General features: G+C 46.9%; 1 protein-coding gene across 1 annotated transcript in view; it reads right to left on the bottom strand.

Moving 5' to 3' along the window:
* Positions 1-17717, bottom strand: part of HPSE2 (heparanase 2 (inactive)) — a 106674-nt gene that overhangs the window by 28596 nt on the left and 60361 nt on the right. The window contains exons 4-5 of the mRNA XM_088169196.1: positions 7049-7222; positions 6316-6487 (exon numbers count right to left, since the gene is read on the bottom strand). Coding sequence (XP_088025322.1) covers positions 6316-6487; positions 7049-7222 — 346 coding nt within the window. The remainder of the gene's footprint in view (positions 1-6315; positions 6488-7048; positions 7223-17717) is intronic.

Here is a 17717-nt window from a genome sequence, read left to right as displayed (position 1 = left end):
GCCAGCCTCTGGAACTTCCTAGGCTTATTCCTGATACATTAAAGAGACATCCACATTTGGAAATCTCTTTCCCATGCAGGTAATTGCAGATATTCATCTTTTAAATTATTAAAAAACAAAAACAAACCCAAAAAACGACAACAACAGCAAAAACCCCAACAAAACAATACTGTAATAAAGAATTCAACTGCACAAGGAACAAAGTTGATATTGCAGAGGCACCCAGGTAGTTTAGCATCTGAATGACTCCTGAGTGCTGGACTTTACAAACATGGATTATTTCATCTGCTACTCCCTGAAGAACTACAAAACAGAGTCCTTACTCTGCCCAAGCCTCAAATGTAGGAACAAAACTGGCCTGCCTGTATTTGTGGTGGTGCCCTGGTGGATCCCAAGAGCGGGGTGTCAGATTTCTGCCCTTTGAACCAACAGTGATGGGTAGAAAAGATTTCATCTTATGTCTCAGTTGTCTGGTGAGGGTCACTAAGGCCCGGGCTTCACTTACTGACTTCTTCAGGTCCCAGCAGCATAACTGAATATCTGCAGCAGCAGAAAGAGGTACTAGACCCCACTAATGCCACATGCTGCAAAGTCTTTATCCTGCAGTGGATAGGCATGAATTTCATTCTGGGGAGCAGGTATAAATCTCAATATATTGCATTCTCCATCTGCTCAGCATTACCTTTCTTCAACCAGCCTGATCTGTGGTAGGGCTGCACAAACCTTCCAGCAAAGAAGGCTTTATGTCCTTGGGGGGAGCTCAAGGAGTTAGGAGTTAGGGACTCACCTACCTCTGGCCTCCACAACACCCTGTGACAATTACTTGCACAATGCCATTGCATACCATGTGAATAACCTTCCTCCTTCTTTACAAAGCTTCCTTCCAAACTACTTTCTGCACTGTGAACAAACCACCCCATTCACAGGCTTGTGGGCCTCAGTAACGCTCCCTCTGAGCTGTCTCTCTTCTGAGCTGAAGATGCATGGCCTGTTTGATCTCTTCTCATGTGAAGAAACCACACACTATGCACATCCTCAGCTCCTCTCTGTAACCTCCCGGTTCTATTACATCTTTTCTGAAATGAAATTACGAAGATTGTAGATAGCAATCAGAATTAAGGTACAATGTGTACTTACACAATGCCATAATCTTATCAATGTCTTTTCTTATCCATTTTGTTCTTCCTATACAGGTGACTGTGATTCTGGCATTCCAGAAATCAAATTAAATTTCAGAAGCAACAACTATATTAACTCTTTCCTCCTACAAGAGCAGTAGTTAAATCTTTTGCTTATATCTCAGCCCCTTGACCCTGCTATATAACCAACTGCAAAATGAGTCATCACACCCTTCACACCTCATTTCAACGAATTTATGAATTGAGTCACTCATACGTTGCTACCAGAGCTTGAGTTCATGCTGCAGTGACCTGCTCCTCCCTTTGTATCATTAATTTAAAGTTCCTTGTCTTGTGGCTTAAATTTTGGGACAAAATTCTTGCTCTGGATCTGTTGAGTGCCCTGGTACAGTCTGTGCCACCAGCTTTGTGGTAGTTTGTGTAATACAATACAGCAAGGATATACTTTTTTTTTTTAAAGAAAGTCAAACAGCAGAAACAGCTTCTAAAAATGCAGTGTTTACAAGTCCCTTGTGTCGAATACGGCAGAAGTCCTTCTCAGCAAGAGAAAGGGAAAAATGCCTACATTCATTCCTAAAATTCATCCAGAGTCCTTCCCTTTCCCAGACACCACCTACTCCAGTTACTTATTTCTCCTTCTTACTTGAATTTAAACAAACAAGCTCTGTCCATACACTGTCTTTGGCTGCTATTTGGATAAAAACCAATGCCTGAACAGACTGAGCCGTGCTGACCTGCACAGACAGGCACAGCCCTCTTCATCCTCATGATGGCAGAGACAGAAGGCAAGGGCAGTTATCACCAAAACACTACCAAAATCTCTCCCATTTTTAGCACTTTGATTTTTCCTTGGTGGAACCCCAGTGTTCAACTTGTGCCATTTCATGAACTGTTAGCTCTCTACCAGTTAAGTGTTAGAAACCTTGGTTTGGGGTTGATTTGTGGGTGAAAGGAGCAGGGCTGAGGACTGAGTCAGGTATTAACCTGACCCCAGTCCTGGCATGTCCACAGCTGGCAGGGAGGGAGAGCTTCACCACCACTGACAAAAGTGCTTCTTCAGCTTGATGGGCTCTCTTCAGACCCCTATGGAATGCCATCACCAAAAGGAGACACAGAGAACCGCGTGTGTGGTTAAGTCTCCACAGGCATTACAAACCAGGAGCAGGAGGCAGTAAAATCATGAAGGATGAGAAAATTTTGTGCCTTGCAAGCAGAAGACTGACAATCAGGAGCCTTGTCACCTACTTCTGCCACCTGGCTGGAGAGGCCTTGGCTCTGTGACCAGAGGGTGGGTGCACAATGGTGACTGCAGCAGCAAAAAGGGACCAAAGAAAGAGGGCAGAGAAAAAGCCAAGGAGCCACAAGATCTGATGACTTTGGGATAGGTGGGATGAAAAATAGGGAAAGAATGTAACTCCAGACAAGAAATATTTTCACTTCTCTGGTGGCTCAGCAGTCTCAGGACCTAAACTGGCCACAGAGCATCATCAGCCAGTCTAGCATGGGCAAAAGTGCAGGCATTACTGCAGCTCCTGCCACGGTGGAGTTAACATACTGAAACTTGTGAGCTATCAGTGGCAAAAGCTGGACTACATCAGCTGAGGAACAATGGGTCATGAGAGCACAGAGCCAAATCCACCCAGATATGCCAGCCTAAGTTTTGTACCACATGTTCTGTGCTTTAACACATTTTAGCATCTCTCCTTTTTGATAGCTTTTCCTCGTGTTTCTTCTCTTCCAGCACCAAATGGGCTATCCAGCCATGCATTAACCTTTGTGTCTGATTCCTGATCTGCTGTTAAAATCTATGTTAATTCCTTAGAATCCCATAATTTTTTTCCCCAAGCAAATTCTGAGCAGTTCTGGGATTCCTGTACCCACAGACACAGTAGGTAGCTAACATGGTCTGCTCTGCAACAGCTCAGGCTGCATGAATGGTCTAATTAACACCTCATCAAACTCAACTGTTGGTTGTGTCTGGAGAAATTCCCTCTTGCACCTGTGCATCCACAAGACACCATTTCTAGCCTCCTGCATAGCAGGCTCAGCCACTGCAGCAGCTCTCCACTGCAGAGCCTGTCCTTACACCAACAGCAGTGGCGCAGCTCCAGGCTCCAGGACCTGCCAGCCCAGGGTGACACCGATGGCTGTGGCTGCTCTGAGCCATTGCTCCGTGAGGGGTACTGGAGGAGCTCAGGGACAATAACTCAGCACTGAAGGGTGTGCAAAGCCCGAGCTTCTGTGCTTCAGGCTCTCCTCCCCTCATTGTATCCCACCTCCACCACTGGGAAGTGCACAGCTGTCACCCAGCACAGCTTGGTGTCACCTGCCTAAGGACAGCCTCTGCAGTGGGCAGCATGCTCACCTTCCTATATGTTGCAAACTTTCGGGTGCCCAAACTGCCCATTATTGTAGCAGACCCCAGAGAAAAGTGGCACCTCAGGAGGGGTTCAGTCCCACCATTTCCTGGAGGACAGGCATAAAGATTTAGTCAGGAGAGCCCTGGTGGTGTTCAGCAGATACAAATGCCCAACTTATGCTGACACTGCCATGACTTCAGAACAAAAGTTAAGCACAAAAAATAAGTTTAGTTTAGTTGCTTGAGATAACAGCTAAAAACATACTAAAATGTTTGGAACACAGAGAATGGAACAGTAAAATGTTATTCTACTTAATACTTGACAGTGATGCTTTTCTCTGATTGTTTTAGGGCCTCAGGTGTCTCCAGAGTCTTTCCCTGGAGAACATCTAACGCCAGCTTCTACTGCTGGAGAACACTCCCTGGGCTTCTCTGAGGTCTCATGTCCCATTTCAGCTCATTTCCATTACTTCCCCTACCAAAACTCACTTCCTCACTTTGTGTAACACGGTAATGCTTGCCTGGCAGATGAATCCACTCATCCTATCTTTGCATCAGGGGTGTCATCTCACCCCTCCAGCCTTAGTTAAGTCTTGATGCATAATCTTCCACTTGACATATCCTCCTACATAGTTGACTTCTGCTGTTCATTGCTTTTTTTTTTTTAAGAAGAGAAAAACTGCAAATTTCACATCATCAGGACTATGAGATGCTCACACTTCACTCAGAGCCTTCAAACCACTGCGAGCACTGCATAGACCACTCATGGTGGTCTAGCAAGGCAGATGGCAGATTTGCCTTTGAGAGAACCTTTCTAAATTCTCTCCCCTCTCTCCTGCTTGCTGTGTGTGGCTCGTTCGGGACCCTGAGAGGCATGTCCTGGCTGTGACAGCATCAGGCACAGGCTAAGCCACATCCTGTGGACCAGTTCTGGATGCTGCTACAGAAGACAGAGCTCTTGGTAGCACTAACCCACGTATTGAAGAGACCTTGGGGAGCTACTGGGAATAAAGCTCACACTGTCAAAGAGCTTAGGCACTGGGCTTTGTTTGTTTATCCTTTTGCAACTCCATGTCCAAATACTGTGAATGAGCGTTTAGCTCTTTGTCTTTGTGTAATCAGATTTGTCCCTCCTCTTTACGCCCTGCCTGGTAATAATGGGGTATTTATGTGGAAAGACCAGCAGCTTTTTTCCCGCAGGACCCTGCAGGCTGTAAGGCCATGCAGGCACGTGCCGCTTGCTGTGAGCTGCAGACACCAGGATTTGGAATGCAGGACACAAGGTTTCTCCATGGGAGAGACAAAACTCTTTGAGCACCCATGGAACACAGTCATGCTGGAAGGCAGTAGAGAAAAGAACATAGAGCTTGGAGAGCAGGCATGCTGGGGAGTTTGTGAAGAGCCCCCACTATCCCATCAACAGGGCTGCAGCTCTTACAGACCTTCTCTTTCATTTGAGATGGGGTGTCTGCCATTATCTCCACCAGACTGTGCACTACAGCCTTGCTCCCAGGGTTGCTGTCAGTCAAAGCACAGCCCAGCAACATTTTAGCTGCTGGACCACCCTGGGCGTGCGACTTGGCTCTCCCGACCCCTCTTCCCTGGGACCCGGCTGCGGCGCACGAAGGGCAAACACAGCAGTAGGACTTCCCTTTCTCTAATAGCTTCTTGGCTCTCATCCCCATTGTTTTCCTTACTCAGCCTGCTCCTCCTGGCGCTAATAGATTTCCTGCTGATCAAGGCTACTACAACATTTTGTAACTCCCCCTGTGCCGCTCCCACACGTGGTCCCAAACACGGGGCTCTCATGTGGCATGGGGACAGCCGTGATGTGGGTGCAGAGGCTGTTCCCCCACTTTGGTCAGTGGGAGGGATGCTGGCGTTGCAGCTGGTTCAACCAGCTTTATGGTCTCTTTGTGCTGCTGCAGCAGAGCTGAGAATCTGGCCCTGGCTCCCTCCCCGCCTCGCTGGGGACTGCATCAGTGTGCTGTTTATTGTTTCTGCCAGATCATTCCTGCAGATGTTAATGAATGCTAGACCCAGCTTTGCTCCCAGCAGAGTCCCTTCCACACCTCCCCCTGCCCAGCCTTCTGCACTGGAGTTTCTGTTTACAGTCCTGCAGGGAATTTCCCTTCTGCTGCATGGTCTTCAAGCCACACAGACCCAACTCCTGCTGCCAGCAGGCTCCCACACCTCCCTGATTCCTGTAGCTGTCCAATGTCACCTCCAGGTGTCTGCGTCCCTCTCTGTCACCATTCCTTCTCCACCTCTGGCCTTTCCAAACTAGAGACATGCCAATCCCCCTTGGAGGGAGAAGAGAGCTTGGCCAGTGAAGAAAGTTGCTACAGGCTCTTCCTCTGCACAGATGGAGAAAGCACAGGGAGAATAAATCACTAAATGGGAAGAGCAAAGCAATTTGTCCAGGAGGACTCAGAGATAATAACGTGCACATTGGTAAGTGCTGCCAGGACCCACATCCTGACCCTGCAGCCCTTGGGCTTGCAGCAGCCTACATCCACACCACTGCATTGTCTTAACATCCCAACAAGGTGGACACTTCAGTCTGCCTACAATGGGGAATGCTGGAAATACTTGGGAGAGTGCAATCAGTCCATCCCAAAATGCCACCAGAGACCTCTGCAGAACTTCAGCAGTACAGATGACCATGTCCCAAAGCCTCTGGTACTGTGGTGGCTCAGCCACACAGAGCCTCCCTGTCCTGAAGGCTGTTGGACATCTGGAAGCCAAGGAGCTGCAAAGGACATTGGTCTCAGGAGGGGTTTCTGGGCTCTTTTTAATCAATGCAATACCACTTACCCTTCCAGGAAAGCAATGACATTCTTTCTGGGCCTTCCAATGTTTGGCCCATAGAGGTGTGCTCTGGAGTAAGTGCGGATAAGCTGCAGGAGGCTTCTCAGTTGAGTGTAGTCCTTTCCCAGCTGGCTGCCATTCACTGAGCGGCCAATCAGTGTCCGATAGTTATTGGGCTCTGAGAAAATAAAAACAGACAAGCAAAACTTGTCAGCTCTGCTTCCTCCTCTGCGCTTCCAGAGAGACACACAGCTCACCCTGCCACACAGCTTGAGCTCCTTAGAGGACATAGGCAGCTCTGCAGAGCAACAGAAGGAGCCTTTGAAGAGTGGATGACAGCCACTGCCTACTCTCTTGTGCCCCTTTTGCTGTGTGCTGGGTGAAGGAGCTGTACCTTGGTGTCATGCTCCTGTCCCCATAGGGTTGCCCACTTCCCCTGGCACTGTAGCCACCATTCAAGTCCCTGCAGTAGCTGGCCTGGCCCCCCAGGACGAGCTGGCCCAGCGGCCAGGACACAAAATTTCATGTGCTTAATACCAACTGAGAGAAATGTCCAGCTAAGAGACTCACCCACTCACACCAAGTCTTAGAGGTGGTGCTGCCTGACAGCAGGGGCCCTTAAATCCCTCTGAAAATGCTGGCAAAACATCCTGGGAGCTACAAGTATCCTCTTCCAAAACTGAGTATCTTTCTGCTACAGCAAGCTCCATTTTCCTGGCTCTCCTGTTCCCACACTCACCATTGCCCAACTCCCAGGAGATGTTGTACTTCTTGCTGGCACTGTACTTCAGCAGGCTGAGGGCATTGGAGCTGTTCCAGGAGTTGTTGGGATTTCGGCGCAAAGCATTCAGTGCAAAGATCAGGTGAAGGCCAGAGCAGTCAGCAAAGTTATAGAGTTTGTCTAGAGACCTGGCTGGGAAGAAACAAAAAACAGTTTGTAATTCAAAGGAAAGCTAGTTCCAAGGGGGTTCAAATGATCCTGCTGTCCGTCATACCTTGCCTTCTATGTAGGATGAGCCAGGGTCAAATGCCATCCCCACGACATCTGTAACCACAGAAAGGCACCTCACCTTTGAAACCTGGATAGGATTCCAGGTGTGGGTTCATCTCCTTCCAGCATGAAACTTGGATGCCCTCCACCTCTGTGTCAGAGCTGGGGCCATGTTACCAGACACAAGTGACTTTATAACATCTCTTTTCATCTGTTCTTGGCAAGGAAAATTTGTCCTTTCCTGTGCTTATTCTGCCTTGCCTCTCTTTCAGACCAGATCCCTGCAGTGTCTGGGGAGTGGACGAGGATGTCACCACCCTAGAGCTGCCACCTGTCCTGCACCCCACAACAGCCTGGTGTTTGCTCTGCAGCCCCAATGCAGTAACCCAGTGCTACCAATTATCACCTACAGGCTCCATGCATTGTGCACCTGGCTGACACCTGTCCTGCACACAAAGGGGGAAGCTTTGTGTCACCCCTGAGCCTGGGGAGAGAGGAGCTCCCTGACTAGTGACAGCCTGGCCAAACCCTGCTCCCAGCAGGCCCTCCCAGGGTGCTGAGGGCTTTTTGGGATCTATGTCCTATCTGTGGGCCCCAAAAGTGCCTGGATGGCATCTCCCTGTACTGTGGCCTCGATAAGCAGTGGGGGCACTGGCCAGCAGCAACAGGAGAGACCAAGGAAAGAGCTGACCCAATATTTATGGAGGTGTGAGATTAGCACAGGGCAGAGAGACAAAACATTTAATGCCGTTTTTTAATGAAAACTTCCCTAAAAACTCAACAGCAATCAAACTGCTGATGAAGCTAATGCCAGTGTTAGCAGGATACAAACTCATGTGACAGCAAGAGGAGATTTGGTTAGAGAGCTATTAGATAACTGTGGTGTTTTCAATCATCCCTCCCTGTTGAACTGCATCCCAGGACACTCAGCAAGCTTCCTGAAGCAGCCTTGGAGATGCAACTACTTAATTCTGAAGAGCCACCAGGGATAGGGAGGTTCCAGGGGGCCAGGGAGGGCAGGCCATAGGCTCCACTTTCAGAAGAGGGGAAGGAGGTGCTTGGGAATTACAGAGTAGGCAGACTGGCTTCAGGTCCCAGAAAAACACTTGGACAAATAACCAAGTTGCTTGTCAGCACTTAAAAAATATAAGGAGATGATCAACAGCCACAGGAAAGTGCCAAGAACAAATCACACTGAAGCAATCTACTGACAGGAGAGCAGGGCTTGTGGGCAGCAAAGCAGCCATTTAGGTTTGATACCCTAATGGGGTCTGAGGCTTTGTACACAAAGGATTGCACACGATATTCTCTCCAGAAACTGAGGTATTATCTAGACTGAACTGCAGTGAGAAATACACACCCCTAGGTCAGCTTCCAGTAATTTGTTGTTACAGTGAAGGGTCTAGGCAGCCTGCTCTGGGTCTATTTGTACATTTCCAAAAAAAGTGGGGCATAAAGGAACAGAGGATACATCAGACTTGCCATGGCACCAGTGTAATAGCATGCATCACCTTTGCCAAGGGAGATGAAGGGATGTAGGGAAGGCCACCACACACTCAGGGAATTGCTCTAAGCCCAGCAGTGATGCTCCAAGTTTTCCTGTAGCCCTGCTGCCTGCCTGAGGTGCAAGTGTAACAGTGATAAGAGGGAGCTGCTCACTCCAGGTGGGATAAGCTGTTCACTGTATGTTTATGTTTATTCTGTTGCCTCTCTGGTCACTGAAGGTCTCAGTGAATACAGAGCCAGCTCTGAGGTCTGAGAAGAATAAACTTATTTTAAAAGTAGAGTTTTAAGGAGGATGCAGGAAATAAGCTAACTGAATAGCTAACATTTAATGCAATACAGCAAGGTTATGGAAAGAAGAAGAATGCAAAAATGTGGAGGAGAAATTCTTAATCCCTTTCACAACTTTTTTCAAAACGCTACTGGTTGAGTGAAAAGTAGCTGAATTAGATTAATCTAATATATTCATCCTAGTGGTTCAGGCACATTAGCTGCTTTTCTGGATGTTTAGTGAATTAGAGAGAGATACAGTTACTTATTACTGATTCACTTCAGATCCCCAGGCAAAAAGCTGCACTTGAAATGAGACTCCTATAAAGAGAAGATAGACACCCAAACTGACAAATCAGGATAGCAAAAAAGGTGTTACCTGCAGTTCCCCTGCTAGAAATGAAGCCTTTTCACTGGCACAAAATAACTGTACTACAAAAGGGGACTTGGTTCATGTTTAGGAGTCACTGCAGAAGACTGGGAATTGATTTTCCATGCATCCATGAGAGGAAACAAGACGTCTGTTTATCCCAACACAGGGCCTGCCACTGTGAAATTATATTTTCCCCATGACACTTATTTTGTTTCCGTGCGCCTGGACGCAGAGATGCCACGTGTATTTCATGTTCTGCCACGACTTTCCAAACTGGAAACCTCAGCAATCAGGGGAGTGAGCTAGGAGAAACACACAGATGTCTGGGGTTCAGTCCTGCACGTTCCCAGTGGTCTCCCAGGACAGATAGACCTATAGCCTGCACTGAAGCTACAAAGAGCAGAAAAGTACTAATAAACCTATCTGTGCATTACACCAGATTGTTAAAATGGCTGCTCTTGATATCAAGACTAGCAGGTACCAAATCCACTTTCCTCCTTCATTCTTGTCAACTGTCTTGGGATAGTGCAAACTTGGAAGCACCAGTCCAGTGATCCTGGCAGAGCCTTGATGATCAGTTTGCACAAGCTACCTAATTAGTGGTTAAAAGGCATGTCTCTCACCTCTGAGATGACTGCCTTAAAAACTGGACACTTCATTGCAGACAGGTGCAGTTAGATGACAAGAATTCCATCAGGCAGTGTATGACAGCAGTGTGCTTAAGTGGCCAAGGAGGCCAATGGCATCCTGGTTTGTATGAGCAACAGTGTGGCCAGCAGGACCAGGGCAGTGATTGGTCCCCTCAGCACTGGTGATGCTGCACCTTGAGTGCTCTGTTCAGTTTTGGGCCCCTCATTATAAGAAAGATGTAGAGGTGCTGGAGCATGTGCAGAGAGGGACAAAAGAGCTGGTGAGCACAAGTCTTGTGAGGAGCAGATGAAAGAGCTGGGGGTGTCCAGACTGGAGAAAAGGAGGCTCAGAGGAGACCTCATCACTCTCTACCAACTGCCTGAGAGGAGGTTGTAGCAAGGTGGGGGTTGGCTTCTTTTCCTAAGCAACAAGGGATAGGACAAGAGGAAAGAGCCTTAAGTTGTGCCAGGGACATTTAGATTGGATACAAGAAAAAATCTCTTCACTGAAAGCATTATCAAGCATTGGAACAGCCTTTCCAGGGAAGTGTCAAATCACTACCCCTGGAGATATTTAAAATATGTGTAGGTATGGCACTTAGGGACATAGTTTAGTGATGGAGTTGGCAGTATTAGGATAATGGTTGGACTGAATGATCTTAGAGGTCTTTTTCAAACCAAATGGTTCTATGGATGGCTAAAGCACAAAAAGAAGCCTATTTAGAAGACTTTGAGTAATGTCCAGTCCTCCATATGTACAAATAAGGCCGTAAGAAAATGCTATAAATATTTTACTGCCATGACTAGGGATGGCAACATTACTTTTGAGTAATGAGAACATGAAGAATCGCAGTATTATTAACAGCTGGCTAAAAATCACTTTGAATTCTGGATAATTGCAGTTTTTTCTTCATCAAACAAAGAAAATCATACAGGAATTTAACCTTTACCCAGCTAACAGATCATTAGGCAAGGCTTTCACAAAGCACTTAAATAGAAAAAGCCATTGTCATACCAGAATGAATCTTAATAGAGCAGGACTAGATTTATAAGATGTTCTCCCTGCTCCTTCTCCCCCTCTGCCCAGTGCAGAGATGCACATGCTCAGCTCTCATGTTCCACTTGAGCTCAGCAAGATGGAATAATGAAAAAAAAAGAAAAAATTGTGCAAGTGTGCTGAGAGTCAGCTTCTTCCATTTATGATGCTCATGTAGCTGGAGTGAGGCTGCCCGAGGCAGCAGAGCCCCTTGCTCCATCCCCTCACACCCAGCAGCAGTGTTTGTGGGGGGATCTCACTAGGGTGGGTGCCTTGGTGGGTTTGGGACAAACAGAGAGAGGCCACTTAGCCCTGGCACAAAAATTAAATCAGAAGATATTTGTGATTTCTCAAACTTTTACATCGTTGGTTGCAGAGGCTGGAACTCATCTAGGGAGTGAATATAGCCCCACAGTGCATGGCTGGGTGGCCACCAGTGAAGATCTCCTCCCAGTCCTGCCCTCAGATGAAGCTCTGCACAGAAATTAAAACTTTTAGCTGCTTGTATTGATCTCATACTCTGCACAGAGAGACAAATAATTTCAAAATGCAGAAGGTGTCCATGAAACCACAAATGATGGCGGGGTTCAAGGGACAAGTACGTCCTTTGGGATTCTTTCACATTTTTCTTCTTTTTATACAAGGCTAAATTTTAATGTTCTCTGAAAGATGGATGGTACTTAACTCTGTAGCATGCCAACACAAAATCTGAGGCATATTAAAATATCTCTGGCAGTTTAAAATAATTGGAAAGACTTTCCAGTTGTAGTTGCTGAATTAAACATTATACTAGAGACTCTATAAAGAGCACAGTATTGACTGCTGTTGGGTAAGAGGGACAGTTCAAGAATCTCTGGGTTTGAAAGTCTTCCACATTTTTTATTCTGCTTCAGGAATTTTTCTTTGGCAGAGTTTAGCATGAAGAGTGGAAATTCATATGTACACTGAGATGGAAGCTGGGATCAGTCAGTGGGCTGAGGGGTGGCAGGACATGGCACAGTGTGCCAGGGGCTTTTGTACCTCTGGGAAGGCAACCAGAAGGATGGGAAAGAAGAGCCTATTCCCCCTCTATCCCCACCATTCACCACATCCATCTCTTGTACAGATGTATGCATGTACAGAGTATGCAAGCACCAAGGAGGGTGAGACAAGAGCTGAGCATGGAGTGGGCAGCACACAGCACAATTCCCAAATCCACAGGTTAGCTGAGAGACCAATCCAATGAACAACAGATGAACCCTTCTGTGGGTAAAGCAAAGAAATGTAGCTCTAGAAATAACGATTTCAACTAATTACAAATATTGCTCAACTCTGAGTTCTCCATAAATTCTGAGCAAGCCTGGAGCATCCCTGCACACAGCTCCTGGTGCCAGCACTAAAACCAGCAGCATCTCCTGCCCCTTGAGCACCACAGAGGAGATAGCAGAGCAATGGGATTGGGAAAGACCTGGCAAAGAGAAGCTCAAAGAGAACTTTACAGGGAGAGGCAGAAAGAGCAGTACAGGCTGTTCAGACTAGAGATGAGTAAGATGGCTGGTCAGAGCAATGAATGGAAAAATAAAGATATTCCCACTTACAGAAGAACAAGTGGATACATGGAAAATTTATTTACAAACAAATTGGCACCAAATTGATCAGCTGAATCCCATTTGCCCTGTCTCTCTTGCAATGAAAATCCTGATAAAACTACTTGTGCGTGGCAAGGACTTGATGTTTTCTCAGCAAATAAATATGAATCAGAAGATGTGCAACAGACAATTAGAGTAACTCCAGACCCATGGACATGTCTGCAACACTGGCTTGAAATCTTCCAATTGATTGCATCCCCAGACACGACAGGGTGTCAGACTTGGCAACCAGAAACCCCCATCCACAATCTGCACTTTTATAGTACCAAAGATCAGCCTTCACCATCAGCATAAGTTCAGAGGCAAAGCAACATCCCACACTGTCCATATGCACTATAATATCCAGCTTGACCCACTGGATCATGGGAGGATTTTCCTACTGTAGCTGCATGCTAAGCCATTCCTTCAAAGTTGTTGCTTAATGAGAATTTTAGAGATTTCAAGGCTACCAAGAAACCCACACAGTTGCTGGAAACTGCATTCTAATGACGACCATCCCAGCTGGGAAGCTGTTTGGTTTTAATTCGGTTTTCTGAAGTATTTTGCCATGCAGTAAAACCACCCTGTATAAAGATGCTGAAGAATTCCTGGGCAAAATTGCTGGCTGGAGGGAAAAATTTGCTTGTCTCAGATACGCATTTCACCTGAAATGATCTCTCTACCTGGTCAGGCTCCTAATGCTCTACAAAGAGGATTGAGGTTTTCAGAACTGTCCCTTGCTCTCCTTTACCTGCCAGGCTCTCCTGTTGCTCCAAGGCAAGGTGCAACGTTGGAGGTCTGTTCTGAGTGACAAGAAGTGCTTTGGCAGAGCCTAATGGTGCTATAGAAAAGGGATCTAGTTTAATCCCATCTGAAGAATACCTGAAAGTTGGAGGAACTAGCTTTAATACTGCCAGCCAGCAAAGAAATGCTGCACAGTGTGTGTTAATGAGAACCTGGATTTTATATCCAGCTGGAGGACAGATGGGGGATCTGGGGCTATTCCCTTTGGAGTATCAAGGGGGCCTTTTTCCAAGGGAATTGTCATCATCCCCGGTCTTTAAGCAGCTGAACATCGACCCTCAATATTCATTCAAGTCTTTAACTAGATTTTTCATTTCACTGCCAGCGCAGAGGTGATTATGCTGACCACGTGAGCAAGGTTTAGTCCTTAACACTGCCACATAGAAATAGCAGTCTGGGGGCTTGGTGTCAATCTCTTGCCAATAAGGAGCTTGGCTGGCAGCCATAGATTGTGGGCTGAGTTCCCAGCTGGCATATAACTTGGAAGACAACCACGAGGTCTGGGTTCAATATCCAATTGCTAAGGAGTCTGGCTGACAGCCTCATTTTGTGGAATGAATCCCAAATTAATATAATTCTTTTGATACCAGACAAGGGGCATGGCCTGTTTCCAAATGCTCTAAGGGCTCAGATAAAAGCCATAGGCATTGGGTTCAGTGTGTAAATGGTATCGAGGTTGGATAACAGTCAGGATTGGGCTTAATCCTCAGATGGTGAGAAAAAGGAATGAGCCCTGAGCTCTGCCTTCATGTGAAAAGACAGAGCTCAAATGAGCAGAATAGCTCTGTTTTCAATCCTCACATGGTAAAGAGCTCACAGGACAGTAATGGTTTCTAGGAACAAGTGTAAATTGACATGGAGCTTCAGAAGAGATGTGGGATCTGGGTTCAATCTCCAAGTGCTGTAAAGCTCAGATAATGGCCAGAGGGGCAATTTCCAAACCCTCTGTTCCAGTCTGGTGTCTGGGAAGAAACCAGGATCATATTACAGCTAAGAAAGCTGTTTTCTCCTGCTGCATAACTTAAGGTATTTTCCCTTTTGGATCAGGATGAATCCAGCATCTTCTAAAGTTTCAGAGGGAAATGGAGGTGAGCAGGGAGAGTGCTACATGTTTGAGTGGAGTAGAAGAACAGAGCAAGGGAAAATAAGACTCTGAGCACCACCTGTTCTTCTACATCTTCTTGGCCACCCCAGATCACTGGATTTGAGCCATGGAAATTGCTCCAGGGAAAACCTGGGTACAGCTCCTCAGCATCCTCAGTGCTCAGCAGTTCCTGCACTTCTGGGTGCCCTTGGGGCCTCTGTGGGAGGCAGCTTGCCCTGTCAAGAGATGGTGACAGCCTGTGTGGCAATTCCATCTCACTGCCACTGCTTGCACAAGGGATTGGTGGGAAGTAGCGTGTACACAGTGAGTCAAGTCAGCAGCTTGCTTGAGTCATTCAATTTTGGATAAAGGAATGCAAATAAAATGAGCAGAAAGTATTCAAATATTATTTTGTCCAGGCACTTAAAGCTGGTCTTTTACACAGGAAAAGGAGCAGAGGATGAAGTTTTATCAAAAGCTATATATTGATCCTGTGAAAAGCTTCAAATTTGATAGCACTATCTTGTTGCTCTTGAGGAAATTTTAAAATCTAATTCCAGTCTCCGTGACTCTCAGCTTTAGCTTCAAAGTCCAAATAGGATGGACCACAGCAGACAGGGCATGGTCTGTGGATGCTGCTAGAACAGGCTGTGGGTTGTGAACCTGACCTGCAGTTAGCCAGACTCCGGAGCAGAAACATCAGGGTTGATGTAGAACCCTCCAAAACCCCTTCTCAGTGTAGGAACTACCCATTCCTAATGACCGGGGGTGCTGGAGACGAGCCCTGTCAGCACCATACGCTGCACAGGTGGTGGGCACAGCCCAGAGTTTTGCTCTTTACCCTGTGCAAAGCTGTGACTCTGGGGACAGGTTACCCCATCCCACAGAGCTACCTTCCTCCAGACTTTACCTATGCACGTGGAGGGAGCAAACCTGCCAGGCTGGGGAACATGGCTGCAGACATAATCCAGCTCCACTGCCAGACCTTTGCTGACAGCATGACTGTTTTATATGGCTATAAGAACAGCTATAAGCACAGCTGTCTGAAAAGCAACAAAATCTATGATGTGTGTTTCTAAACCCAATGACAGCTGGCAGTGCTGCGCTGCAGCTCATTCCTTCTTTTACATGGTTTAGTTAAAACACTTCTCTGCAATCGCCGTGATTTATCAACAAACAGCAGTTTCTGGAACAATTTAAAAGCATTCCCAAATAGGTAAGAAGTGGTCAGCTCCTCAAGCACTCAGCAAGCTCCCAAATGGCAGGCAGCTAGAGATGGACAGGGTCGGCAGATAGGAGGACTAAACACCCTCCCTGGCCACCTCACAGGGAGCATGGGACTGTGAATCCCATTGGGATGGAGAGCATTGAGGCAGGGGTACCTGAACAGTTGCAGAGCATTACCCACAGATGGGAGAATGGTGATTTATGGAGTTTAAAGCTGGCTTCGGGTCCAAACATGAGCCATTTCTGTGCTGCCAGGAGAGGTGACTTTCCTTGCACAGGGCTGATCCCCAGCCATATGGAGGGGGACCTCCTGTGACTGAGTCTGAGCTCTCAGGCATGGGAAGCGCTGTGCAGCCCAAACCCACAGAGGTACATTCCAGATAATGCCATAGCTCGCTGTTCAGCTGGATGTTGTAACACAAGGCAGAGCGAGAAGGCAAGAACTGTACCGTGCCTGTCCCCACGCTCACCTCCTCCTGCCAGCTGTAGGGCAGGTGACAACAGCCATGATGGGAACCCACACAACCCCGTGCATCACTTGCTGCTGAGGCAAAATGCATCCAAGTTGTTCTTTCAAGCTGCCACAGTTACAAGGCAGAGGTTTTCTTTAGAAATACTTTTTCTAGCAGCACCTGAAGCAGTAACAGTGCAGCAAGAAGGTAGATGTTTTCAGCACTTCCCTGCAAAAAGCGAGCTGGGCAGCACCCTGTGCAGATGCTGCATGGCTAAATAGGATTGAAAGATGCACAGGTACAAAGCATGCTTTTAACTTGTTCATTTAATCCAAGTAAAATGCTTAGCTCAGGTAGGCTGTACATCTACCTCACCAATCCCCTTCAGCCCAGCCAATAGCTCCCATACTCCATTTTTTGCTGCCTAAATTGCTGTCACGTGGCAGACACACGGCTTGATTCAGAAGAGCCTCACGCAGGGATGCAAGCCAGATCCACCCCACAGCATCCCTGGAGCCACAGAACCTGGAGCCTTGTACCAGGCCCTTTGCCTCCCACACCCCAGATCTCTGGCTGCTCCAGAACAGAGTGACATTGATCAGTCATGCGAGGAGGCTGAACTACCACATCGGGAACAAATTCAAACTGAGGACTTTAGTGTTGCCAAACCCCAACATTCAAAAATCATGACTCAAACTCACAAAAATCATGGGACTGGCTCAAGAAACCTGGTTTTAACATAATTTTTGTCGCCTGCTGTTTTCAAAAATTTGGGGTGCCTTTATAAGATGTTTTTGAGCTGTTCTACTACCAGAAGAGTTAAAATCTGGCTTGTTTGTATTATTCCTTTTAGGCAGTTGATGTGCAGCAGAAACAGTTTACAAGTTGTTTGACTGCCTTTCCCATGGCTGGGGACAGCAGCTGGTGGCCAGGGATGGCAGGGGCACACCTGAAGTCCTCCAATGCCAGGTGCTGCAGCAGAAACACTCTGCTGCTAAACAGGGATCTGGCCATCTCCTCTTACAATCCCTAAGGAAGCAAACCCAGAATCCACTAAAGTCAGGTGCTTTATTTTGTGGATCTGAGTCAGTGTTTCCTATCGTGCAAGGAGGTTGCTGAAATCTTGTGTCCTGGTCCTGGCACATCCTCTCCTCATCCTCTCCTGCCTGCTGACCCCATTCTTGCCATCAGCCATCCCTGGCTGTTCCTACTCTGCAGAGCAGCTGACTTCCCTTGGAGGAAGAGGGAGTGACTGCGGCTCTCTGCACACTTTGTGAGCTGGGCATCTGGTATTTTTCAAAACTCTGAAACATTTTAACTGAAAACTGTCTTTAAAAAAAACACAAAAAAAACACCCAAAACCCCAACCAAAAAAACAACACATAAAACCGGAAATGTTTCAATCTGAAATCCTTAATTAAAACCACACTCT

Source organism: Sturnus vulgaris, chromosome 8, assembly GCF_052056855.1.
Source record: "Sturnus vulgaris isolate bStuVul1 chromosome 8, bStuVul1.hap1, whole genome shotgun sequence".
Classification (NCBI taxonomy): Eukaryota; Metazoa; Chordata; class Aves; order Passeriformes; family Sturnidae; genus Sturnus; species Sturnus vulgaris.
Note: the sequence above shows the minus strand (reverse complement) of the source record. Positions and strands in the feature narration are given on the sequence as shown.